Source organism: Oncorhynchus clarkii, chromosome 7 (genome assembly GCF_045791955.1).
Source record: "Oncorhynchus clarkii lewisi isolate Uvic-CL-2024 chromosome 7, UVic_Ocla_1.0, whole genome shotgun sequence".
Taxonomy (NCBI): Eukaryota; Metazoa; Chordata; class Actinopteri; order Salmoniformes; family Salmonidae; genus Oncorhynchus; species Oncorhynchus clarkii.
This window is the reverse complement of record NC_092153.1, coordinates 68,764,468-68,792,109: the sequence shown is the minus strand read 5'-3', so window position 1 is coordinate 68,792,109 and position 27,642 is coordinate 68,764,468. Positions and strand designations below refer to the sequence as shown.

At 40.8% G+C, this 27,642-nt stretch overlaps 2 protein-coding genes across 4 annotated transcripts in view; one reads left to right on the top strand and one right to left on the bottom strand.

Annotated features, from left to right (window-relative positions):
* LOC139413743 (F-box only protein 42-like) overlaps positions 1-4,547 on the bottom strand; it is a 32,184-nt gene extending 27,637 nt beyond the window's left edge. Inside the window, exons 1-2 of one of the 2 annotated variants that reach the window (XM_071161464.1) lie at positions 4,415-4,547; positions 3,446-3,750 (exon numbers count right to left, since the gene is read on the bottom strand). In XM_071161464.1, the coding sequence (XP_071017565.1) occupies positions 3,446-3,716 (271 nt within the window). In that variant the 5' untranslated portion in view covers positions 3,717-3,750; positions 4,415-4,547. The remainder of the gene's footprint in view (positions 1-3,445; positions 3,751-4,414) is intronic. The other variant, XM_071161463.1, reaches the window with a different exon arrangement.
* Positions 4,548-15,153: 10,606 nt separating this feature from the next.
* On the top strand, positions 15,154-19,977 carry LOC139413763 (SUZ RNA-binding domain-containing-like). Of its 2 annotated transcripts, XR_011634830.1 has the most exons (5): positions 15,170-15,469; positions 16,144-16,193; positions 16,294-16,563; positions 16,653-16,829; positions 16,996-19,044. XR_011634830.1 is itself a non-coding variant. In XM_071161496.1 (4 exons), the coding sequence occupies exons 1-4, from the start codon at positions 15,419-15,421 to the stop codon at positions 16,765-16,767; spliced, it is 486 nt and encodes a 161-aa protein (XP_071017597.1). In that variant the 5' UTR covers positions 15,154-15,418; the 3' UTR covers positions 16,768-19,977. The 2 variants fall into 2 exon arrangements, 1 of the variants encoding a protein (XP_071017597.1); XM_071161496.1 differs by having other exon boundaries at positions 15,154-15,469; positions 16,653-19,977.
* Positions 19,978-27,642: the final 7,665 nt, after the last annotated feature.

Here is a 27,642-nt window from a genome sequence, read left to right as displayed (position 1 = left end):
CCTATGGGGCTCCCGATCACTCACGGCTGTGGCACAGCCTGGTATTGAACCTCAGGGTGTAAAGGCGCATCAACACTGCAAAGCAGAGCCTTAGAACGCTGCGCCACTGCCACTCGGGATGCCAGCATCCCACATAGTTCTCCACTTAATTCTCTCATAAATTATTTGATTTCTCTCTAGAGAAACAGCTCACTGGGCTCACAAATTATAATTTTTTATAAATGCAATTCAAGTATTTGAGTTGTATTTGAGAGTAACAATGGCGCCGGAGAAGGGTGACGTTTTTTACATGTCCCCAACCGATCATGTTTTTTTGTTTGTTTATAAAAAAATGTTTTTACTTATTTTGTACATAATGTTACCGCTACCATCTCTTATGTCCGAAAATAACTTCTAGACATCAGGACTGCGATTACTCACCACAGACTGGCAGAATAATTTTTCCCTTTATTAACGAGTCTGACGAGCCCGATGCGAATGATATACTACTTTCTCAGGAACAGGCCCAGATCCCCGGGAAGAGGCGGAGAAAAAGGGGCAGGAGGGCAGTCTGCCTTCTGAGAATTCGTAGGCGATCGAATAAAACCCCCACTTCCTTCCATTCTGCTAGCAAATGTGCAATATTTAGAGAATAAATTGATGACCTATGCGGACGATTAAACTACCAACGGGACATTAAAAACTGTAATAGCTTATGCTTCACGGAGTCATGGCTGAATGACGACACTATCAACACACAGCTGGCTGGTTACACGTTGTACCGGCAGGATAGAACAGCGGTGTCTGGTAAGACAAGGGGCGGAAGACTATGTATTTTTTATAAATAACAGCTATAGCTATTGCTCGCCTGAGGAAGAATATCTCATGATAAGCTGTAGACCACACTATCTACCTTGAGAGTTTATCTGTATTTTTCGTAGCTGTTTACATACATACCACCACAGTCAGAGGCTGGCACTAAGACAGCATTGAATGAGTTGTATTCCGCCATAAGCAAACAAGAAAACGCTCACCCAGAGGCGGCACTCCTAGCATCCGGGGACTTTAATGCAAGGAATCTTAAATCAGTTTTACCAAATTTCTATCAGCATGTTAAATGCGCAACCAGAGGGGGGGGGGGTAAAATAAAAATAAAAAATAAAAAAACACTCTGGACCAACTTCACTCCACACACAGAGACACATTCAAAGCTCTCCCTCTCCCTCCATTTGGCAAATCTGACCATAATTCTATCATCCTGATTCCTGCTTACAAGCAAAAATTAAAGCAGGAAGCACCAGTGACTAAATCAATAAAAAAAAGTGGTCAGATGAAGCAGATGCTAAGCTACAGGACTGTTTTGCCAGTAAAGACTGGAATACGTTCCGGGATTCCTCCGATGGCATTGAGGAGTACACCACATCAGTCACTGGCTTCATCAATAAGTGTATCGTTGACGTCGTCCCCACAGTGACCGTACGTACATACCCCAACCAGAAGCCATGGATTACAGGCTACATACGCACTGAGCTAAAGGCTAGAGCTGCCATTTTCAAGGAGCGGGATTCTAACCCGAAAGTTATAAGAAATCCCGCTATGCCCCCCGACGAACCATCAAACAGGTAAAGCTTCAATACAGGACTAAGATCGAATCGTACTACACCGGCTCTGACGCTCGTCGGATGTGGCAGGGCTTGCAAACCATTACAGGCTACAAAAGGAGCCAGCCGAGAACTGCCCAGTGATACGAGTCTACCAGACGAGCTAAACTACTTCAATGCTCACTTTGAGGCAAATAACACTGAAACATGCATGAGAGCAACAGCTGTTCCGGAAGACTGTGTGATCATGCTCTCCACAGTCAATGTGAATAAGACCTTTAAACAGGACAACATTCACAAGGCCGCGGGGCCAGACGGATTACCAGGACGGATTACCAACTGGCAAGTGTTTTCACTGACATTTTCAACCTCTCCCTGTCCGAGTCTGTAATACCAACATGTTAGAAGCAGACCACCATAGTCCCTGTGCCCAAGAACACTAAGGTAACCTGCCTAAATGACTACAGACCCGTAGCACTCACGTCTGTAGCCAAGAAGTGCTTTGAAAGACTTGTCACCAACACCAATATCCCAGAAACCCTAGATCCAATCCGCATACCGCCCCAACAGATCCACAGATGATGCCATCTCTATTGCACTCCACACTGCCCTTTCCCACATGGACAAAAGGAACACCTATGTGAGAATGCTGTTCATTGACTACAGCTCAGCGTTCAACACCATAGTGCCCTCAAAGCTCATCAATAAGCTAAGGACCCTGGAGTAAACACCTCCCTCTGCAACTGGATCCCGGACTTCCTGAAGGGCCACCCCCAGGTGGTGAGGGTAGGTAACAACACATCTGCCACGCTGATCCTCAACACAGGGGCCCCTCAGGGGTGCGTGCTCAGTCCCCTCCTGTACTCCCTGTTCACTCAGGACTGCACTGTCAGGCACGACTCCAATACCATCATTAAGTTTGCTGATGACAACAGTGGTAGGCCTGGTCACCGACAACGACGAGATAGCCTATAGGGAGGAGGTCAGAGACCTGGCCATGGGGTGCCAGGACAACAACCTCTCCCTCAACGTGATCAAGACAAACGAGATGATTGTGGACTACAGGAAAAAGAGGACCGAGCACATCCCCATTTCTCATCGACGGGGCTGCAGTGGTTCAGGATTAGACCTTCAAGTTCCTTGGTGTCCATTTCACCAACAAACTAACACGGTCCAAGCACACCAAGACAGTCATGAAGAGGGCACGACAAAACCTATTCTCCCTCAGGAGACTGAAAAGATTTGGCATGGGTCTTCAGATCCTCAAAAGGTTCTACAGCTGCACCATCGAGAGCATCCTGACTGGTTTCATCACTGCCTGGTATGGCAACTGCTCAGCCTCCGACTGCAAGGCACTACAGAAGGTATGAGGTAGTGCAAACGGCCCAGTACATCACTGAACAGACTCCTGAACAGCTAATCAAATGGCTACCCAGACTATTTGCATTGCCCCCCTCCTCTGGAACACTGCTGCTACTCTCTGTTATTATCTATGCAGAGTCACTTTAATAACTCTACCTACATGTACATATTACTTCAACTAACCAGACCAGTGCCCCCACACATTGACTCTGTACCAGTACCCCCCTGTATATAGTCTCGCTATTGTTATTTTACTGCTGCTCTTTAATTACTTGTTACTTTTATGTCTTATTCGGAAGTTTTTAAATGGCATTGTTGGTTAGGGGCTTGTAAGCAAGAATTTCACTATAAGGTTGAATACCTGTTGTATTCGGCGCATGTGACTAATAAAATTTGATTTGAACCAACAAAACCAACATTTTTATTTGGGTTATTTGCACAGCACTACTATTTGGGTTTAGAATGGTGGTGGAGGTTGTTATGTCATCAGTAGAGAGACATACCTTTAATGAGGCGATACCACTGTTTACACACCAGTGCAGCGGTCTTGTGCTCCTGGTATGGTGAGAGGAAGGACAGGATGTATTCTAGGACTTCCTCCGGCAGCTCCACCATTGTCCCCTCACCCTCATTGCAGCCTTCTACGTCCCCCTCTCCTCTGCTGGTCCCCAATTTCAGATCTTCCCCCTGTGCCATTCCAACAGGCCCTGATACATCTTCCTCTGTATCCATGGCAACAAAGTACCCATCATCACTGTCTGAAGAGCGGGACATTCTTTCTGTGCCTGGACATAGATGGGAGATGACACTAAAAAGGTGGGCCCAAAGACAAACAATAATAGTACCTTCCATCAATTCCATCACGTGACATGTGCTTCATGGTAGTTTTGGGAAATTACAACAAGGAGGGCATAGACATACTGTAGCTAATTTAGCTTGCTAGCTTTGGGACAGGGAGTATGTGTATTGGTTGGAACCAATACACAGACTCCCAATGGTGTGTCCTAAACTAAAGCTAACTAGCAACCTGCTTAATTAATGTAGCTAGCTAGCTGGATAACTAAGGAAAGTGGTTAGCTAATTGGCACACACAATAACGTTAGCTAGCTACTATTAGCATTAACATCCACCGATGAACGCATCCCTTCTGGCCCGCCCTCACTAATTAGAATGTCCATCTATGGTAGGGCATCAAATTAGTTAACACTGTGTCAAATAATTTATATTTTGCTAACAATCCGTGGAAAACTGTAATGAAAAATGCCAGTGTATCTGTGGAATATAACGTTAGAGATAGCTTGCTAGCTAGTGGGTATAGCTAAAGTAGCTAGCTAACGCGTTAAGTTAGCCAGCTAGGATGCAGTAAGAAACTACTAACGTTAGTGGTTTGTTTGGTTTCTGCTCTATTTCTGTCAGGTTTTCAGGGGCCATATTTCCCTTCCAATCATAACCCCAACAGCTTTGATATTCACCGTAATTCTGCACGTATTCTTTAGTGGGTTTTCTATCTTGTGAATTATCTCTTCTCATTCCCTTTATCAGCTTCTGCAGTAAATCGCCATACTCCAAGCATTCGCCATCTTCATCAGTGGCAGCATCATCTGCAACGCGGGAGCGCGCACGTAAATCGTCATGGTCAAGAACTCGAGAAAGGAAGTGGATTTGTAATAATCGGTATTGCTAGGTCTATTGGACTAAAATACTTTACCATGACAAACAAACACAACATATTGAATCAAATTACTATCAAATCAAGAAATGACCCACATTTTATATTATTGCATTGATACCAATTTGATCATCTACATCACCCTCCCTTTTGTACACTGCTGCTACTCTCTGTTTGTACTTCATAGTCACTTCGCCCCCAACCTACATGTACAGATGACCTCAACTAGCCTGTACCCCCGCACACTGACTCGGTACCGGTGCCCCTGCATATAGCCTCGTTATTCATATTGTGCTACTTTTTATTTGAGCCTAATTGCTAAATATTTTCTTCTTCATGAACTGCACTTTTGGTTAAGGGCTTGTAAGTAAGCATTTCACGGTAAAGTCTACACTTGTTGTATTCGGCGCATGTGACAAATACAGTTTGATTTGATACAAATACATTTATCTTCCGGACTCTAACTTTGCTCATTTAGGTTTTTCTTAATTCATTTGTTTACATTTTGGGAGTTGTCTATTATTTTGTATTGTTCGTAGTACTGCACTGTTGGAGCTAGAAACATAAGCATTTCGTTGCACCTGCGATATCATATGCAAAATATGTGTACGCGACCAAAAAAATAACATTTTATTTTTACACAGAAGTGAACAGACCATCTCTATTTCTGCACCTGAAAGAAGTTTAAACCAAGTTGCCATACCTAAATGAAAGGTCACTTACAATAACAAAGTTGGGACAAACGAAGTCATATAGAGAGAATGGATCTTTAAACACATAGGTGCTCCTATATTCAAATCAGTAAATCTTCAAACATGTTATTTTTGGAGGAGTACAGTTTTATGTCAGGAATCAATGCGCGTTCCCAATGTACATGTACAATGTCCATGCAGTAGAGGTCGCTGTTAACTGTATATCAGGATTTTGTGGCCATTTACAGTTGAAGTCGGGAAGTTTACAAACACTTAGGTTGGAGTCATTAAAACAAATTTTTTCAACCACTCCACAATTTTCTTGTCAACAAATTATAGTTTTGGCAAGTTGGTTAGGACAAGTCATTTTTCCAACAATTGTTTACAGACAGACTATTTCACTTATAATTCACTGTATCACAAATCCAGTGGCTCAGAAGTTTACACTAAGTTGACTGTGCCTTTAAACAGCTTCGAAAATTCCAGAAAATTATATCATGGCTGTAGAAGCTTCTGATGCTAATTAACATAATTTATGTTTCTAGAGATGAATGTACTTTGGTGCGAAAAGTGCAAATCAATCCCAGCACAACAGCAAAGGATCTCGTGAAGATGCTGGAGGAAACAGGTACAAAAGTTTCTATATCCACAGTAAAACAAGTCCTATATCGACATAACCTGAAAGGCCACTCAGCAAGGAAGAAGCCACTGCTCCAAAATTGCCATAAAAAGAGCCACAGTTTGCAACTGCACATGGGGACAAAGATCATACTTTTTGGAGAAAAGTCCTCTGGTCTGATGAAAAAAATATATAATTGTTTGGCCATAATGACCATTGTTATGTTTGGAGGAAAAAAGGGGATGCTTGCAAGCCAAAGAAAACCCGTGAAGCACAGGGGTGGCAGTTTTATGTAGTGGGGGTGCTTTGCTGCAGGAGGGATTGGTGCACTTCACAAAATAGATGGCATCATGATGCAGGACAATTATGTGGCTATATTGAAGCAACATTTCAAGACATCAGTCAAGAAGTTAAAGCTTGGTCGCAAATGGGTCTTCCAAATGGACAATGACCCCAAGCATACTTCCAAAGTTGTGGCAAAATGGCTTAAGGACGACAAAGTCAAGGTATTGGAGTGGCCATCACAAAGCCCTGACCTCAAACCTATAGTTTTTGCCCTAGCACTACACAGCTGATTCAAATAAACTAATCATCAAGCTTTGATCATTTAATTCAGCTTTGTTGTGTTATGGAAAAAACCAAATGGACCGACTTTGAGAAACACTGGCCTAGGCCAATACAGAGTGTTCCGAATTTGTGCTTCAGTAAGGTTGGCTTTTTAGCATTCATTGCCAGAAAATAGAAAATAGATGTTGTGATGGCAGCTGCAGAGAAGTACTTGGGTGTACACGGTTTTACTGCAGAAGAGTTCATGCTGCATTATGTAGAAATACCAAAACAAGCAATCATTATACCATCTAAAGCGCTTTGAAATATCTGTTCGATAACCAAAAATATTGTGTTTTCAGCTGTTTGAAGCTGATGTACAAAACCGAAAGTAAAAGACACAAAAATTAACTTAAAGAACTGGAAGCATAGCAACAGTGCACACAGAAAACATATATACAGCTTCTTAGACTTGCTTTCACTGAGAATGACAATTCTATAACTAACATTTATTTGTGATTTTGGTCAGTTTCCCAAAAAGTTACATATTGTAGCTTTAAGTGTGGAAGGGAGCTTTAACGAAAGAGTCCAATCCTCCCAGGCCAACGGCCTGGTGTAGGATCAGTTAGGATCAAAGTAGTGGAGTGGGGTGGTGATTTTTATTTTTATGAAGTAGTGGTATATTGGTGTAGTTGGTGGTGCAGAACCAAGCACGAGATAGTGAGTTCCTATTGGCACGTTGTATTATCTATTTGCATATTTCCGTTAGGGAACGCCTACTCCGACCCTTGTCTTTTGGCAGATCCATTGTTTCAGGGTGGGTGAAGACAGACTTCGGTGATGTGGAATCGATGAAGGTAACAAGAAGTGGTCTCAGTGGTGCCATGTTCTTGGTTTTCATTCCAAATTGAGCTACTTTGTAAACGATGTCGCGGGTGAAGAGGGTTTTTGGGTAAATTGCACCGCAGCCGCCATGACATTTATCTTAAAAACCTTATTTCTCTCAAATGTTGTGAAGAAGCTGATTAAACAGCACGATCATTACTCAGGTTCACCTTGTGCTGGGGACAATAAACGGCCACTCTAAAATGTGCAGTTTTGTCACACAACACATGAACTGTAATTCAGTAAAATCTTAAAAGTTGTTGCATTTGTGTTTTTGCTCAGTATAGATTGTCATTATGGAGACACCTATTTTCAACCTTTTTTTGTAAAACATATTAATACTCATGAACTGATGCACATCAATAAATAATGTAGACAATGCACTGGAAATTTACTAAATTCGCTTGGAGGTTGTTTGAACCTCGTTCTAATGTTTACTTTGCTTAAAGGAAACGGTATCAAACTAAGAGTTTTATGCATTCTCAGTTCTTGGGTCTCGGGGGCTGCACAAGTGGAAATGTGAAATGGAAATTATAGGACTACTTTGGGTGGTTGTTTTAATGGGGAAAAGGCCTCAATGAAACTGACATTACATTTGGAGAATGATACATTTGCCTCTGTTGGCCATCAAGTAGCCTATTCGAAACGAAAACTATCAGCCAACGGAGGAAATAGTCAAGGTGTTCATAAAACACAATCTCAAGATGACGGACGAACGGGTGGAAACAATTGATTTTCAAAGAACTCGTCGTTTTGATGGCAGAGTAGAGGGAAGGTCCCCGTCCGATCGTAGCTATGCTAACCCAATACAAAATGAAAATAGCCTCGGAGCAGAGAAGCAGAATATTCGTCTAGTGGTCGATAAATTATAAGTAAATAATCAAATGTTCAAGGACTCGAAGATTACAACGTGGCTTTGAGTGATAGCTACCTCCGGTTGAAGTAGTCCCGGATACATATTTGCACCGTACAAATATGGATTCATTGTTTTTTTACAACAAAACAATTTGCATTAACTACTTTTTTTGTTTTTAGTCATGCATTATGGAACCGTGGACTATGTGGACTTAAAATAAGGTTGAATTTATGGCAATGCAGAATAGATATGATGAACTTATGCTTTTACTATTTAGGCAATATGGAAGTTTGCACTATATGGACGTAATATCAGGATTTGATTCAGGGGAAAGCGAGGATGGGTAAGGCTGACCTTTTTTTACTTTATGATTTTTTATGTATTTAATTTTGTAGATTGTACATTAGAAATAACAAGGTAGTTTTTGTTTTTGTTTAAAATATGATACAGTATGTCCTAATTGTAGAGGTCGTGTATATTATGACAAAAGCTCTTATATAGTGCGGCCCTTGTTCGCCGATGTGAATCGGAATGATTAGCTTTTAAGATAAAACCTAATAAATATGTATAGATGTATTATAGGGCTAGGATAAAGGTTTACATAATTAAAAACCTGCCTAGGTCTTTATTGGAATAGGCCTATACGATCCTAAAATAATTGGTATTGCCCTTTTAAATTTAAAACATAAATGTCAATATAAAACATATAAAGGATGATTATTCTTCCGATACACACCTGCAGATGGATGGATTAGGTATTGTCAACAGGGTTGTTGTCTCTAGTGTGTGTGGGCTGGTTAACACTGGGATAAAGTGATTAAAGTTAACGGTAGAACTAATACAATAATTGGCTTATGGAAGCACTTCTCAAAGTGAGAGGAAGTTATATTATATATTTCTATATAAGCTATTTATGCTACCTTTTATTTTATTGATCCTAATGATATAGGCCTAGGTGTAAAACAGCCGAGGTGATAGAGCAACGACCCTGGAATAAAAAACATAATGTGTAGGGTGGAGGGAGGGTTAGTTTTACAAGTTTACTCGCTCCTGATTGTCAGTACTGTATGTGTTCTTGGCTGTCGTGCGGTGGCTGTGTCGGAATCGATTGTGAGATTGAATTTGAGTATGCCTTCCCATAAGGGAGTGCCCGGGGTTGGCTTGCGGTCGGCTCTGGCAGAGCCATGGCACGATGCAACAGGATATAATGTGATACCTAAGACGAATTTTTGAGTCATTAGCGGCCGTTAGAATCTATGTTCCTTTTTCCTTCTTCCTTTTTTTGTCGGGATATAACAGGATATAATGAGGACTACATGAAATATGATTGCATGTAATGGACATTAAAAAAGGACTGGTCTTGTGATATATCAACACAGTCTCACAATCAATTCGTGAATATATGTACAAAATGCATTTCAGCAAATTTCGTGCGTTTTTGTGCGTTTTTCTGGGCTAATTGACTTCCATATAACTCTTATAAAATTTCCACGTGGACGGGGATATTGGAAAACTAATCCAAGTCTGTTGGATGACAATTTATGCTTAACTAAGACAAAATAATTCAGAATTTACTTTTTTTGTACAACATAGATACAGTAGTAGATCCCCTTACTGTATGGGACACTTTCAAATGCACTTTTAGAGGCCATTCAATACAATACTCATTAAAACAAAAGCAGTTGAGGTCAAAAGAGATTAGACTAATAAATGAAATAGCGGAAGTAACAGCGCAGGTAGATGGTAATGGAAACTGTACTATAGAGGCACAAAATAGGTTAGAGGAAAAATAAAAGAAATTGAGGTGTTTATTCAAGAACGATCAAGCGTAATTGTGACGATAGTTATAAGGCGTGTACCAAGATGCAGCGTGGTATGTTTCCATACTTTATTTTTGCTATAGAAAACTTTAAAGAACAAAACAACAAAACGAACAAACGAAACGTGACGCTAATATAATGCTCAAAGGCAACTAACTATACATAAACAAGATCCCACAAAGCACAATGGGAAAATGGCTACCTAAATATGATCCCCAATCAGAGACAAAGATAAGCAGCTGCCTCTAATTGGGAACCATACTAGGCCAACATAGAAATATAATTCACATAGATAACCCACCCTTGAATCACACCCCGACCGAACCAACATAGAAAACAAAATCTCTCTATGGCCAAGGCGTGACAGTAATGTATTACACACACAAAAGCGAATTGGATGGAAAATGGGGGGAAATGCACAAAATTATTCAACACAGAAATCTTCAACACAGAAATTCTACCAAAAATAATTTATAGAAACTCGTTAGAAATGATCGAGTTATCCATGATTCACCAAATTATATTTTGAAAGAGGAAGCAAAAATATGTTAAGCATATGTTTTCTATTCAGTCTCCTCCATTTCCACTGAATGATGTTAACTGTAAGGATTTCTTTCCTAAGAATAATAATAATGTAAAATTAACACATTTACAGAAATACCGGTGTGAAGGCCAATTTACAGAAGAGGAACTTTTTGAGGCAATAAAATATTTTCAGTCTGGAAAAACACCAGGGCTTGACGTATACCAGTAGAGGTATATCAGACCGTTTTTTTGATGTACTCAAAGATCATTATTAGCATGGTTTAATTACTCTTATACAAATGGTAGACTTTCAGATACTCAACAAGATGTGATGCAAAAATCCTGGCAAAATGCATAGCATATAGAATAAAAAAGGTTATACCAGATATTGTTCACCCTGATCAGACAGGTTTTTTTTTTTAACATATATGACAATTACGTGAAACAATTTAACATTATGAAACACTGAAGATATCAGGTCTGGTCTTCATAGAATATTTTGAAAAGGCATTTGATATAGTACGATTAGAGTTTATATATAAATGCCTGGAATACTTTAATTTAGTGAATCTCTAAGACAATGGGTTAAAGTTCTATACAGAAACCTTAGAGGTAAAATTGTAAACAGTGGTTACTTCTCAGAAAGTATTGAGCTTTTAAGAGGAGTAAAACAAGGCTGTCCGTTGTCTCTATATCTATTTATTATGGCCATTGAAATGCTAGCTATTAAAATTAGATCCAACAAGAACATCAAGGGGATAGAAATCCAGGGGATAAAAACAAATGTGTCAATGTATGCTGATGACTCTAGTTTCTTCATAAGTCTGCAATCTGGATCCCTGCACAGTCTCATTGAAGATCTTGATCACTTTTCTAGCCTCACTGGATTAAAACCTAATTATGACAAGTGTACCATATTACGTATTGGATCGTTAAAAAATATATTGTTTACACTACCTTGTAGTTTACCAATAAAATGTTTGAATGGTGAAGTAAACATACTTGGTATTCACATCTCAAAAAATATAAATGAACTTACCACAATTCATTTCAATAGAAAGTTAGCACAAATAGATACGATTTTGCAACCATGGAGAGGTAAATACTTGTCTATTTATGTAAAAATTACATTGATTAACTCTTTGGTCCTATCACAGTTTACTTACTTACTAATGTCATTGCCTACTCCAGATTATTCGTTTTTAAAATCATATGAGCAAAAAATATTTCATTTTATTTGGAATGCTAAGCCTGGCAAAAATAAACCTGCCTATTTATATAATGCATTTTTGTTTCGGGGCTAAAATGATTAAATATTAAAGCTTTAAACCTTTCACTAAAAGCTTCACTCATACATTAATTATATTTAAACCCCAAATGGTTCTCCAGTAGATTATTAAGAAAAGCTCATCCTTTGTTAAAAAATAGCTTTTTCGACTTCATATAGATTACAACTTCTCATTTTCGATTAATTTAAAATTTAATTTTGTTTCAAGTATCGCCCTTTCTTAAACAAGCCATACAAAGCTGGTTACAATTTCAGTTTTATCCCCCAGAACAGTTAAAACAAATATTACAACAAATGTTATGGTTAAACAACATTCTTTATGAAAAAAATAAATCTAAAATCGTATCATATTTATTAATGATATTATGAATAGAAATGGAGGAGTTATGTCACATATGCAGTTACAGTGCCTTGCGAAAGTATTCGGCCCCCTTGAACTTTGCGACCTTTTGCCACATTTCAGGCTTCAAACATAAAGATATAAAACTGTATTTTTTGTGAAGAATCAACAACAAGTGGGACACAATCATGAAGTGGAACGCCATTTATTGGATATTTCAAACTTTTTTAACAAATCAAAAACAGAAAAATTGGGCGTGCAAAATTATTAATTAAATACAAATTGACTGAAAGGAACTGGAATAAATAGAAACATTTACCAGTTTCATCTGAGGACAAAATGTTGACAGCTGCACCATACAGGTTGCAAAGTAAATGGGAGGAGATTTTTGATGTACCAATTCCATGGCACATGGCTCAATAATTAGAGTTTTTCAATTTAAATTATTATATAAAATTATTTCCACCAACAGAATGCTATATATATAGGGCATACAACAATCTCAAGTTTGTAGATTTTATTGCGAAGAGACAGAATCAATAGATCACTTATTCTGGTATTGCCCCTATGTGGCTTGTTTCTGCTCGCAGGATAAGGAATGGTTAAAAAATCACAACATGCACAAAAAATGTACCTTACAAATAGCCAGTCAATAAATAATATAATAATACTCGTATAAAAGGTTTTCCTCTTTAGCTCACAATCTGTGGAGACTATACAATTAGAAAGATTCCAACATTTTTTTAAACATCACAGCACAATTGAAAAATATATGGCATATGAAAATCAAACAAGGGCGGTCTATGATGATAGGTGGGATGGGCTGAGAGTGGCTGAGGGTTGGGATTAAAGAGTTTGTTTGATAATGTATTGTTGTTATATATAAAAGTTCCATGTATGTAAAATATATATATGTAAAATGTATATGTTAAATGTGTATGTAAAATCTATAGGTAAAATGTTTGGATACGTAGCAAAAAGCTGTAAAAAATAAATAAATAAGATATTTGTCCTCCGAAGAGGGGGGTGGTGGAGGGGTTAAATAAAAAAATAAAAACGTAAGTCGCAGGAAATTGAGGTTGTGGTGGCAGCTGCAGAAAAGTATTTGGGTGTACACGACTTGAAGTCAGAAGAGTTACAGGATATGTTGAGTGGTGGTGTCCCGTCTTTCCAGGCTGTTGGCCTGTGGTAGGAAATATACACTGCTCAAAAATAAAATAAAATAAAATAAAATAAATAAAGGGAACACTTAAACAACACAATGTAACTCCAAGTCAATCACACTTCTGTGAAATCAAACTGTCCACTTAGGAAGCAACACTGATTGGCAATACATTTCACATGCTGTTGTGCAAATGGTATAGACAACAGGTGGAAATTATAGGCAATTAGCAAGACACCCCCAATAAAGGAGTGGTTCTGCAGGTGATAACCACAGACCACTTCTCAGTTCCTATGCTTCCTGGCTGATGTTTTGGTCACTTTTGAATGCTGGCGGTGCTTTCACTCTAGTGGTAGCATGAGACGGAGTCTACAACCCACACAAGTGGCTCAGGTAGTGCAGCTCATCCTGGATGGCACATCAATGCGAGCTGTGGCAAGAAGGTTTGCTGTGTCTGTCAGCGTAGTGTCCAGAGCATGGAGGCGCTACCAGGAGACAGGCCACCACATCAGGAAACGTGGAGGAGGACATAGGAGGGCAACAACCCTACAGCAGGACCGCTACCTCCGCCTTTGTGCAAGGAGGAGCAGGAGGAGCACTGCCAGAGCCCTGCAAAATGACCTCCAGCAGGCCACAAATGTGCATGTGTCTGCTCAAACGGTCAGACACAGACTCCATGAGGGTGGTATGAGGGCCCGACGTCCACAGGTGGGGGTTGTGCTTACAGCCCAAAACCGTGCAGGACGTTTGGCATTTGCCAGAGAACACCAAGATTGGCAAATTCGCCACTGGCGCCCTGTGCTCTTCACAGATGAAAGCAGGTTCACACTGAGCACATGTGACAGTCTGGAGACACCGTGGAGAACGTTCTGCTGCCTGCAACATTCTCCAGCATGACCGGTTTGACGGTGGGTCAGTCATGGTGTGGGGTGGCATTTCTTTGGGGGGCCGCACAGCCCTCCATGCTCGCCAGAGGTAGCCTGACTGCCATTAGGTACCGAGATGAGATCCTCAGACCCCTTGTGAGACCATATGCTGGTGCGGTTGGCCCTGGGTTCCTCCTAATGCAAGACAATGCTAGACCTCATGTGGCTGGAGTGTGTCAGCAGTTCCTGCAAGAGGAAAGCATTGATGCTATGGACTGGCCCGCCCGTTCCCCAGACCTGAATCCAATTGAGCACATCTGGGACATGTCTCGCTCCATCCACCAACACCACGTTGCACCACAGACTGTCCAGGAGTTGGCGGATGCTTTAGTCCAGGTCTGGGAGGAGATCCCTCAGGAGACCATCCGCCACCTCATCAGGAGCATGCCCAGGCGTTGTAGGGAGGTCATACAGGCACGTGGAGGCCACACACACTACTGAGCCTCATTTTGACTTGTTTTAAGGACATTACATCAAAGTTGGATCAGCCTGTAGTGTGGTTTTCCACTTTCATTTTGAGTGTGACTCCAAATCCAGACCTCCATGCGTTGATACATTTGATTTCCATTGATCATTTTTGTGTGATTTTGTTGTCAGCACATTCAACTATGTAAAGAAAAAAGTATTTAATAAGAATATTTCATTCATTCAGATCTAGGATGTGTTATTTTAGTGTTCCCTTTATTTTTTTCAGCAGTGTATATATTTAAAAAGTGGAGTTAGGGTGGTGAGTTTTTAATGAGTGTAGGGTTAGATGGTAGGGTTCTGGAGTTTTATTTCCTTTATTTTGTAGCAAAGTATAAGGGAGTTATACTCAGTCCAATAGGTGGCGGTAATGCAACATTTATTGGATGCCAACCGCGGTTAAACATCATCGAAGAAGAACACCTACTCTGTGAAGTGCGCGTGTGCATTGCATCAATGATCCCCTGCACTCCTAAACAACGCTTTTTGTTGTACTTTGGCAATGAGTAAAGTCTACAAAATGCAGTCCACTGGGCTTCCTCTCATCACTATTTTTGGTCGTGAGTGGAAACGCCAACCGGATGCTTCACGTTTATACATCCGGTAAAATATCTGGCTCATTGGTCTGTCTGTGAAAGAACTGTAAACGCTAAGGCTACCGTGTCTGACTTGGACGCTGTATTATGGAAGATGAAGAGGTTTGCGAAAGTTGGGAGGAAGCTGCAGACAGCGGGGTGAGGAAGAAAATCGATACAAGTTTTTGTATTTTTTTTTAGGCCATGAACTGTGTGTGGTTGACCTGTCGAACAGTCAATGCCTTATGAGGAATCTGAAGTGAGCAGCCTGTCGCCATGGCTGAGCCAGGTAGCTACAGGCCCACGTTTAGCCGGGGTATTGTGTTGCAAAGGCCTGGCCGGGAGAACATAACGTTAGCAATGTCATATGTTTTTTTTTTGTAGTCGATGAGTGGAGAAAGTGAGTCCACAACCAGCTGTTGAAGTTAGATAGCGGCAAGTTAATATTATGAAATTAGCTAACGTTAGCTAATTGGCTAGCCAGGTTGTGGAAAGTGTCGCTTGTACTACCATGGTACCCTGGCAGTTGGTTATCGGCTACAGTAACAAGCAAGTTACTGTAGTAAACTGTATTCTCTCAGGTTAAAATCCGCTAATTGGCTTAGCCAAAGTACAATGCGACTATTTTTAAATTTCAACACTAAATTTTGAGTACTGGAATTCAACGGAACTAGTTAGCATGCCGTGTCAAATCATGGCACGTCAAGTCTCCTGTCACCTACCCATTCACCCACAGCTCATCACAAAAATGTAACGTTGTCAGTCTCTTGCTGTATTATTTCACTGAATAATTGAATGAAGACTTAAAATGTATTTATTTGCCTGTTTCTCAGGAAATTGTGAAAAGACTTGAGGCAAAGTTGAAGATAAGCCAGAAAGCAAAGTGAGTGAAATAAAATCTTACTGAAAACAACCATAACGTTATGGCTATACAACACAACTTTTGATTTGTTGATTAATACAAACTCTGCCCCTTCCCTCAGGAAAGCAAGCATCAGCTCAGGTAGCTCCCCCATACGAACTGCCATGGTTATCCAGGATGAATCTCTACCTGCAGCCCCCCCACCTCAAATCCGAATTCTGAAGCGCCCCTCAAGTAATGGTTCCTTGGGGTCCTCTGGTTCATCCAACCGCCCCACCCAGCAGCCGAAGTCACTGGCCCAGCGGGAGGCAGAGTATGCCGAGGCCCGCAGGAGGATTCTGGGTAGTGCTAGCTCTGAAGAAACGCCTCAGGACAAACCCAGGCCAGAAAGGTGAGACACCTACACTCAATGGTAGATAAACATATTACCTAGCCATTTCTCAATCACTTATAGTATATTTCATTGTCTCTCCCCGTTAGACCAGTGCGAGTGAGTGCCCAACCACCACAGCCAGAACTGGTTAGTCTGAACAATCACGTGATCCGCCAACCCACAGGCCCAGACGGTACCTTAGGCTTCCGTCGCTACAGATAGAGGAGGATCCATCGTCTCTTCTTGGGGGCATGGTGTGCAGAGGACAAAGGGGAGGTAGCATGGTGCGTGAAGAGCAGAGTGGTGGGATGAAATGTAAAAGTTGTGGTGATGATAGATGGTCAATAGAGACAAATTATTGGCTCGCAGAATGAGTTTAAGTATCCCTACCACCCCTTTCTGCTGACTGTTGGCACGCCCTTTGCCTTTTGCCCTCTGCCCTGTTTCTAGCCTGCGCGGAGGGTTGCAGGGAGATTGCTGAGGGTTTGGTCAGATCTCCTGTCTGTCCCACACTGACCAGGGCTTTGCCTCAGGACTCCATACACTGTGATCTCTCCCATGATGCACCCTAAGCTTCCCAATGCCCCTCTCAGTGCCCCTCTTCTGTTGAGGACCAGGGTCTTCCAGGGTCTGCGGCATGCCCGCCTTGCCCTCCAGGTGAATGACAGACTGAGTCTGTGGGACTTCAAGGTGGCCAGGGGAAAGTACCTATCGACAGACATGCGTGGATGAGGGCCATGGATAGAGCAGGGGAGTGACAAGGTGCCACTACGACCTGTTGGCATATTCAAGCAATAATTCTGAAATCAATATGAAAACCCGGCTTCTCTAGCTAAACTGCCATCTGCCTGGGCAGTATATGTTAATATTTGTTATGTTTTTAATTCCATTTTTAATAACTTTCCTGGTTTGTTTTATTTTCCTGTTTTTAAAAACTGGGCAGGAACTGAAGGGTGCATTTGGAATTATTAGGTTAATGTCTTTCTTGCATCTAGATGCTTTTGTTTATTAATCTGTTTTTAAAGTGGCAATGATATACAGTAGAAGAAAAACTAATGATATAATATACAATTTAGTGACGCTGAATGTTTTTATAGGATCTTATACACATGGTCATTGAAAGTAGTAGCCATTATTAAAATATACTAAGTATATGTTGAGATTAGAATAAAATACTGTATTTTATAGACAGCCAAAAAGTCATCCTGAAAAATATTCAAACTGAGTGGCCTTGTTGCTTCTTGTGCAGAGAGACGACCAAGAAAGAGGGGCCACAGATTACAAGGAGCATAAGTAGGCCAAAGCCTTTTTTTTTTTGGGGGTGATTAAGAGTTGTTTGAATAGGAAGCCATTGGCTGGAGGAGTGTTTTAAGCAGTGTCTCTATTCTGTCCCGTCTTTCTTTTTGTCCTTCTCCAGGGTTGCCTTACTTGGAGAGAGGATGATAAAGACAAGTTGGAATAAAGACTACAATAGAGTGAGAGAGAGATTGATGAGGATGTTGCAATTTGCTTGGTTAGAAGGCAATGTTATTAAGTAGAGTGCCAAAGTTGAACAGAAACCCAATTTTCCCCAGCGGAGGTGGGACGTCATAGCTTTCAATCTGTCTAGTTTTGTTAATGAAATGACAAACTACATCTTGGCTGTTTTTAAACCATACTAAATGTGTAAACTCAAAATGCCTTAAATTCTTTGGTTTCATATTGGACCCCACAGTTACCAAGGCACCTCAGGTTAATGCTATTGGATGCTGTGATTTGTTTAATTTTTAAACCTAATTTTATGTTCTCACCTTTAACTCCCTTTGCCTCTCATGTCTGTTATTTGGCCAGCCTAAGAACCCCAGGAAGGTGGTTTTGTTGGCCCCTCTCTCAGGGAGGTTTTAATGCTGGACAAGCTAAATCGTGGGTCTGCTCAACTGTAATCCCAGAGATGGTGACTGACTGGACTTGTTGTATAGTCTACTTTGTGAAGAAAGTCACATACGGTAACCACTTGTGGGTATGATTTGGTTCTTATTTGGAGTATACCTAAAGTAAGTTATCTGGGCCACTTGAAAAGTAATTTTAACCTTATCCTTTATTAGGATTATTGATCAGAGCTGGCTAGACAGTTGAAAGCAATATGGTGGTGAAACGCAGGTGTATTGTATAACCCCCTGAGTGCGGTTTCCACACCTGCCAGATCAGAGATTAGCCTGGAAAAGGAAAGGAGCAGACTAGCCATGGAGGATTCTGATCCTCCTGATCAGTGTTGGGTTTAATTCAGAAAGTGAATTAATGTAATTATTTAAGTCCATATAAATTGTAAACTGAATTGACCTCACCCCTGCATTTGAGCCTGCGCAGCTCCAGTAACCATCGGTTATGGGTGACAATGAAGAGATGAGGATCTTCTGTCATGTGGAAAAATGGAAAGACAAACAAATCAGCCTGTAATGATTTTTTTTTTTCATGCCCTTTAATAAAAACCTATTGACAAGCGAAACACAAAATTGCAAATACGTTTGGTGTACAGCATTTTATTTATAAAATGGGATATGTTCATGGACTAACTCCATATTAGTAGTTTCACAGATGCCATGTATAGCTGAGAATTTAACCGTAAACGGCCCATAACTCAATGTCTACAGGAAGCATTTCAAATACATTTTATTACAGAATTCTTAAACAATCATATGTGAATGACATTCTGCACAACTGACAAATTTAATTGCATTTCAGAAATGCTTGATGTGACCATGGTTGTCAATGTTAAGTGCCCAATGAGCTGTGCTTTTGAAGTTCTATTCAGGTACAAAACAATTGTTTACTTTCAGTTAGGCTAATGCTTGAAATTATTCAAATTTAAACCTTGGCAGTAACAACTCCATGTATGATTAAATGTTCCCTAATTTTATTGGGCTGTTGTGGCTTTCAAATTAGATTGGTGCCAGAAATCTGAGATTGTTTTCCTTCATAGAGATCTTTCTAGTGAGAAAATAGCCTTTAATGCAGTAAGCACTTGACATGTGTCTTATTACAAAACTGAGCATGATCTATAAATGTCTGTCATCCTAATGTATGTCTCCTTGGTTGTAATTTACAGTAACTGTCCTGTCTAGCCTAACTCTCTAGCCTAATGTCCTGGATATATTGCTTCTGTTATTTTGTTTGAATAAACTGCAGTAATTAGAGAACTTATTCTGAGAACTTTTAGCCCCTTTAAGACAAGGATGTACATTTTTATTTAGGCAAAAATAAACTGCTATCCACTTCTGTGCCATGCTAAGAAAGGCTATGGAAGTGTTTTACTATGGAAAGGTTCTCCTAAAAGTGAGTAAGATTGTCTCAAGCAGCACTGTCATGATTCTCCCTTTGTGTTCATCCTCTTTGGATTCTTTGGAATTGGCCTATATGCATAGGGCTACAGAATAAACATGAAGAGCATATGGATAACGATAGTAGCAATTAAAAGGGAACAGTTTGGAGGATATGGGAAAATAATTAGACTAAAGTTGAGGACTGAATCCAAGCATTACACTTGTTTATGTGAATTTTACATTTACTGTACTTTTTTCACTGCATTTGTTGATAACGAAATCTGAAAATACTGGATACATTCAGTAACATAACAATATTCATGTCAATTTGGGGTAGGTGCAACATATGACCCCAAAAAATTACAAGAGTTTGAGTGAGAGGTCTAAATGGTGTCTCCAGGTGACGCTCCATCATTATTTGATTGATGGCTCATTCATCACAACCCACTGATATTGCCAACTACTTTAATTATTTCTTCATTAGCAAATTTAAGCATGACATGCCAGCAACAAATGCTGACAGTACACATCCAAGTATATCTGATCAAATTATGAAAGACATGCATTTTGAATTCCTTAGAGTGTGGAAAAGGTAAAAAAAAAAAAGGTTTATCAACAATGACAAGCCACCGGAGTCTTGACATCTTAGATGGAAAATTACTGGACAACATTGCCACTATTTGCCATATCTTCAATTTAAGCCTACTAGAAAGTGTGTGCCTTCAGGCCTGGAGGGAAACAAAAGTCATTCCTAAGAATAGTAAAGCTTAATTTACTGTTTTTGGTGTTTGACCAGATACAAAGCAAATAAACAAATTGACAACAGACTTTCAGCACGCTTATAGGGAAGGAACTTCAACAAGCACAGCACTTACACAAATTACTGTTTGGCTGAAAGAAATTAAGATTGTGGGGGCTGCTTTTAATATTATCGATCATAGTCTATTGCTGTTAAAACTGTGTTATGGCTTTACACCCCCTGCTATATTGGGGCGGCAGGTAGCCTAGTGGTTGGAGTGTTGGGCCTGTAACCGAAAGGTTGCTAGATCGAATCTCCGAGCTGACAAGGTAAAAATCTGTCCTTCTGCCCCTAAACAAGGCAGTTAACCCACTGTTCCTAGGCGGTCATTGGAAATAATATTTTGTTCTCAAACTGACTTGCCTAGTTAACTAAAAAATATTGTAGATAGAGTTACTTGTCTAACAGATCACAGTTATTTAATGGAAGCCCCTCCAACATAATCCAGGTAGAATCAGGAATTCCCCAGGGCAGATGTCTAGGCCCCATACTTGTTTTTCCATATTTACTAATGATATGCCACTGGCTTTGAGTAAGGCCAGTGTGTCTATGTATGCAGATGACTCAACACTATATACAGTGGGGCAAAAAAGTATTTAGTCAGCCACCAATTGTGCAAGTTCTCCCACTTAAAGAGATGAGAGAGGCCTGTAATTTTCATCATAGGTACACTTCAGCTATGACAGACAAAATGAGAAAAAAAATCCAGAAAATCACATTGTAGGATTTTTAATGAATTTATTTGCCCCAGTGATGTACTGGGCCGTACGCACTACCCTCTGAAGTGCCTTGCGGTCGGAGGCCGAGCAATTGCCGTACCAGGCAGTGATGCAACCGGTCAGGATGCTCTCGATGTTGCAGCTGTAGAACCTTTTGAGGATCTCAGGACCCATGTCAAATCTTTTTAGTTTCCTGAGGGGGAATAGGCTTTGTCGTGCCCTCTTCACAACTGTCTTGGTGTGTTTGGACCATTCTAGTTTGTTGTTGATGTGGACACCAAGGAACTTGAAGCTCTCAACCTGCTCCACTACAGCCCCGTCGATGAGAATGGGGACGTGCTTGGTGCTCCTTTTCCTGTAGTCTACAATCATCTCCTTAGTCTTGGTGACGTTGAGGGATAGGATTTTATTCTGGCACCACCCGGCCAGGTCTCTGACCTCCTCCCTATAGGCTGTCTCGTTGTTGTCGGTGATCAGGCCACTGTTGTGTCGTCTGCAAACTTAATGATGATGTTGGAGTCGTGCCTGGCCGTGCAGTCGTGGGTGAACAGGGAGTACAGGAGTGGACTGAGCACGCACCCCTGGGGAGCTACAGTGTTGAAGATCAGCATGGCAGATGTGTTGCTACCTATCCTCACCACCTGGGGGCGGCCCGTCAGGAAGTCCAGGACCCAGTTGTAGAGGGAGGTGTTTAGTCCCAGGCTCCTTAGCTTAGTGATGAGCTTTGAGGGTACTATGGTGTTGAACGCTGAGCTGTAGTCAATGAATAGCATTCTCACATAGGTGTTCCTTTTGTCCAGGTGGGAAAGGACAGTGTGGAATGCAATAGAGATTGCATCATCTGTGGATCTGTTGGGGCAGTATGCAAATTGGAGTGGGTCAAGGGTTTCTGGGATATTGGTGTTGATGTGAGCCATTACCAGCCTTTCAAAGCACTTCATGGCTACAGACGTGAGTGCTACGGGTCTGTAGTCATTTAGGCAGGTTGCCTTTGTGTTCTTGGGCACAGGGACTATGGTGGTCTGCTTGAAACATGTTGGTATTTCAGACTCAATCAGGGACATGTTGGGGCGGCAGGGTAGCCTAGTGGTTAGAGCATTGGACTTGTAACCGAAAGGTTGCAAGTTCAAATCCCAGAGCTGACAAGGTACAAAATCTGTCGTTCTGCCCCTGAACAGGCAGTTAACCCACTGTTCCTAGGCCGTCATTGAAAATAAGAATTTGTTCTTAACTGACTTGCCTAGTAAAATAAAGGTAAAATAAAAAAATAAAATAAAAAATGTTGAAAATGTCAGTGAAGACACCTGCCAGTTTGTCAGCACATGCCCGGAGCACACGTTCTGGTAGTCTGCTTGGCCCCGCAGCCTTGTGGATGTTGACCTGTTTAAAGGTCTTATGTCGGCTACGGAGAGCGTGATCACATAGTCATCCAGCACAGCTGATGCTCTCATGCATGCCCCAGTGTTGCTTGCCTCGAAGCGAGCATAGAAGTGATTTAGCTCCTCTGGTAGGCTTGTGTCACTGGGCAGCTCACGGCTGTGCTTCCCTTTGTAGTCTGTAATAGTTTGCAAGCCCTGCCACATTCGACGAGCGTCGGAGCCGGTGTAGTATGATTCAATCTTAGCCCTGTATTGACGCTTTTCCTGTTTGATGGTTTGTCGCAGGGCATAGCGGGATTATGGAACAGCAGTGACTGTGAAGCAACACAAACATAGGCACAGACACATGCAAACACACACAATAACACGCACTAAACAAACACGTACACGTGGATTTTGTGTTGTAGATATGTGGTAGTAGAGTAGGGGACTGAGGGCACACACTTCATGTGTTGTGAATGTATTGTAATGTTAAAGTTGTTTTTCTAAATGCCTTCCTTTTGCTGAACCCCAGGAAGAGTAACTGCTGCCTTGGCAGGAACTAATTGGGATCCATAATAAATACAAATACAAAGTGTGCAGTTTGTGATTTAGCAACAGACTATGTACTTTCAATGCACTTCTATGAAAAAGAAGTGTTCAACTATAAGGTGCTATTTTGAGCTTTCCTAGTTGTGTTGACGAACTAGAGCAAGCAGACTAGTAGTTGTTATGTTTGGAACATAGTCCTGTATCCCTGCCATCACACACATACTGTTGTTTGCGCATTCCAAAAATAGTCCATTATAAATCTCAATCTGGTTAGGTGGGCATTATTTGAAAGCATGTTCAGCTAAGTTACAAAATACGATCTTACAGTGTTAGGCGTTCACAAGGCAATTCAGAGAAGCAGATCATAAGTTTGGTGCGCATAGAATAGTCACACGTGCATTCAGGTGAGTGTTCCCCACTGTTGGTATAATTTCATTATTCCAATATGTTTTCATTAATTGAACTCACTTATTCTATTTTATGAGAATTTGTAAGATTCTTATTTGCATAAAATAGACAGAGACCAGTCTTATCAAAAATAGATAATAGTATTTATTCTCGGAGCGCACTGCCATGTAACCACGAACAACAGTTTATATACAAAATATGACGTCATAGGTTATAAAATATTCTTTCTCCCAACAGTTCAAAAGTTGATTCGAGATAAACGTTCTGAAGTTTTCATCCATCACCATTCAGCAGACAGTTCCAGCTAATGGAAAACCTGAGAAAACACACACTGCCTTATCTGAACATTCCAGAGCTAAGTTGAGTCGGTTCAACCATAGGTTTATGACCTTTTCTGCTTACTCGGAAAAAAAACACTTCCAATCTTCTCCAACCTGGCTAGAATGGTATTTATTTAATGTAATTACCCCCTGTTTCAGGCTCCACAATCCCTCACTTATGAATTCATATTGTTAATCAGATATAATAAAACAGAGTAGAAGTTTACTTAGTTACAGTTCTATTTAAAATGGGGATATTGTTTAGTCATTTATTCATAAAATTCCTAACACCCACAAATGTTTAATTTAACCTTTATTTAACTAGGCAAGTCAGATAAGAACAAATTCTTATTTACACTAACGGCCTACACCGGCCAAACCCGGACGATGCTGGGCCAATTGTGCAACGCAATATGGGACTCCCAATCACGGCCGGTTGTGATACAGCCTTGTAACTGTACATCAAACATAGTTATCAAAAACGTTAGCACTAAGTTTCATGAGTTTTATGATATAGAAAAGTGAAGTGCACATTTGGATGTGTGTTTGGCTTGATTATATGACATCAAAGCGGTATTTATCATCCTCAACATCTCATCTTTCAAAACACATCGAGTCCTCTTTATTTACAACATTTCCCTCACTCAGACAACAAAGCATTTGCAAGTTACCCAATTAGTAGGAGTGATGGGAGCAACTTTTTGTCCAGCATTGTGCTCAAGTTCAGAACCACTGTCAGTGCTCTGGGTACATCGAATTCAATACAAAACCTAGGAGGCTTGTGGTTTTCAACCACTTCCATAGACTTATACAGTAATTATGACAACTTCCGGAGGACGTCCTCCATCCTATCAGAGCTCTTGCAGCATGTTGACATGCTGTCCACCCAATCAAAGGATCAGAGAATGAATCTAGTACTTTAAGCATTAACTACAGCTAGCTAGCACTGCAGTGCATAAAATGTGGTGAGTAGTTACAATAATTTAACAGCTTTGAACAAATTAATTTATTTAAAAATTAAGGGGAAGCAAGCAGGAGAGAGCTTCCTATAATTTGTATTTTTTTCACTTAGCTAGTGAATGCAGCTAGTTTAGCCTATTCAAACACCCGGCTTAAACAGAGGGGTGCAATGTTTGCTAGCTGGCTATCCAACACTAAAACTCTTCCAAGTCAAGATAAGTTTTTGGTTTTATTAATTTATTGCCACCGGGGCCAGCCGGCGTAACTGCTAAACTGCTTGCTGACTGTACACGGTGCATGATTGTAGTGTTTACTAACACTTTGGTTTTAGTAGCTATGTTGACTATGACATTAGAGACAGAATAACAAGAAAAAAATCCAGAAAAACACGTCAAAAATGTTATAAATTGATTTGCATTTTAATGAGGGAAATTAGTATTTGACCCCTCTGCAAAACATGACTTAGTACTTGGTGGCAAAACCCTTGTTGGCAATCAGAGGTCAGATGTTTCTTGTAGTTGGCCGCCAGGTTTGCACACATCTCAGGAGGGATTTTGTCCCACTCCTCTTTGTAGATCTTCTCCAAGTCATTAAGGTTTCGAGGCTGACGTTTGGCAACTCAAACTTTCAGCTCCCTCCACAAATGTTCTATGGGATTATGGTCTGGATACTGGCTAGGCCACTCCAGACCTTCTTCTTGAGCCACTCCTTTGTTGCCTTGGCCGTGTGTTTTGGGTCATTGTCATGCTGGAATACCCATCCATGACCCATTTTCAATGCCCTGGCTGAGGGAAGGAGGTTCTCACCCAAGATTTGCCGGTACATGGCCCTGTCCATCGTCCCTTTGATGCGGGGAAGTTGTCCTGTCCCCTTAGCAGAAAAACACCCCCAAAGCATAATGTTTCCACCTCCATGTTTGACGGTGGGGATGGTGTTCTTGGGGGTCATAAGCAGCATTCCTCCTCCTCCAAACACGGCGAGTTGAGTTGATGCCAAAGAGCTCCATTTTGGTCTCATCTGACCACAACATTTTCACCCAGTTTTCCTCTGGATCATTCAGATGTTCATTGGCAAACTTCAGACGGGCATGTATATGTGCTTTCTTGAGCAGGGGGACCTTGCGGGCGCTGCAGGATTTCAGTCCTTCACGGCGTAGTGTTACCAATTGTTTTCTTGGTGACTATGGTCCCAGCTGCCTTGAGCTCATTGACAAGATCCTCCCGAGTAGTTCTGGGCTGATTCCTCACCGTTCTCATGATCATTGCAACTCCACAAGGTGAGATCTTGCATGGAGCCCCAGGCCAAGGGAGATTGACAGTTCTTTTGTGTTTCTTCCATTTGCAAATAATCGCACCAACTGTTGTCACCTTCTCGCCAAGCTGCTTGGCGATGGTCTTGTAGCCCATTCCAGCCTTGTGTAGGTCTACAATCTTGTCCCTGACATCCTTGGAGAGCTCTTTGGTGTTGGCCATGGTGGAGAGTTTGGAATCTGATTGATTGCTTCTGTGGACAGGTGTCTTTTATACAGGTAACAAATTGAGATTAGGAGCACTCCCTTTAAGAGTGTGCTCCTAATCTCAGCTCGTTACCTGTATAAAAAGACACCTGGGAGCCAGAAATCTTTCTGATTGAGAGGGGGTCAAATACTTATTTCCCTCCTTAAAATGCAAATCAATTTATAACATTTTTGACATGCATTTATCTGGATTTTTGTTGTTGTTATTCTGTCTCTCACTGTTCAAATAAACCTACCATTAAAATTATAGACTGATCATTTCTTCGTCAGTGGGAAAACGTACAAAATCAGCAGGGGATCAAATACTTTTTTCCCCTCACTGTATGTTGTAAACTTTCATTCATTGGCTAGGTTGTAGCAACCTCATGATGGTTATAGGGAAAAGTCGATGTTACATTGAGCTGAGTGAATGGAATATGAATGAGAGTAATCCAATATGCTGTAATAGAAATATGGCCATGCTCATTAAAACAAATAATCGTCCTCCCTCAATTTAAATGGCACAGACCACCACTGTGTTCAACATACTCCAGAAGTATATGTTGAGATGTCAACAAATCGCTGATCAACATTAAATCCTGTGGATTGCACATCCTGCATTACTCATTCCAGAATGGATGCAAAGCCGCTGACTGGGATGTAGAACACAAGTCTTTACTGGCTTTTTCACAATTGCCCTGTACATAAAATACTTTGTAAGAGCCACAGATTGTAGCACCAGCATGTACTTCTGCATGTACCGATGGATGGAAAACGGAAATGTGTCGGACCACTGCTCTGGCCGCACGTAAAACAGTATGTGGAGATTGTGAGAAGAGGAGAACAAACCAGAGAGAAGAAGGAAAGAGAGATTAACTCATGGACAGTCAGAAATGTGAATAGCAAGTTAAATTTACAAACAACTTGTTCAGGGTTGTGTTCAGGTGTGTGTGTGTGTGTGTTAGAGAGAGAGAGAGTGTTTAACTCCTGGACTTTCAGACACAAATAATACACTTGTTATGTATTATTTTTTTAAACGTATTTTTCTCTGTATCTGTTAAGGTATTGCTATACAAAATGTATTCATCAATGTTTATTATTTTAAATCAAACTATATTGTCTGTGTCATATGTTATAAATAAGCTTTGTATTATTTGACACATTGGTTAGTGTCAATACCACATTTG

What these genes read in the sequence shown, in the direction of transcription:
- LOC139413763 (XM_071161496.1), top strand. Translation starts at nt 15,419, where the DNA reads ATGGAAGATGAAGAGGTTTGCGAAAGTTGGGAGGAAGCTGCAGACAGC. An exon ending in AGGAAGCTGCAGACAGCGGG is followed by an intron (nt 15,470 to 16,143) that starts GTGAGGAAGAAA and finishes CCTGTTTCTCAG; the next exon opens with GAAATTGTGAAAAGACTTGA. An exon ending in GACAAACCCAGGCCAGAAAG is followed by an intron (nt 16,564 to 16,652) that starts GTGAGACACCTA and finishes TCTCCCCGTTAG; the next exon opens with ACCAGTGCGAGTGAGTGCCC.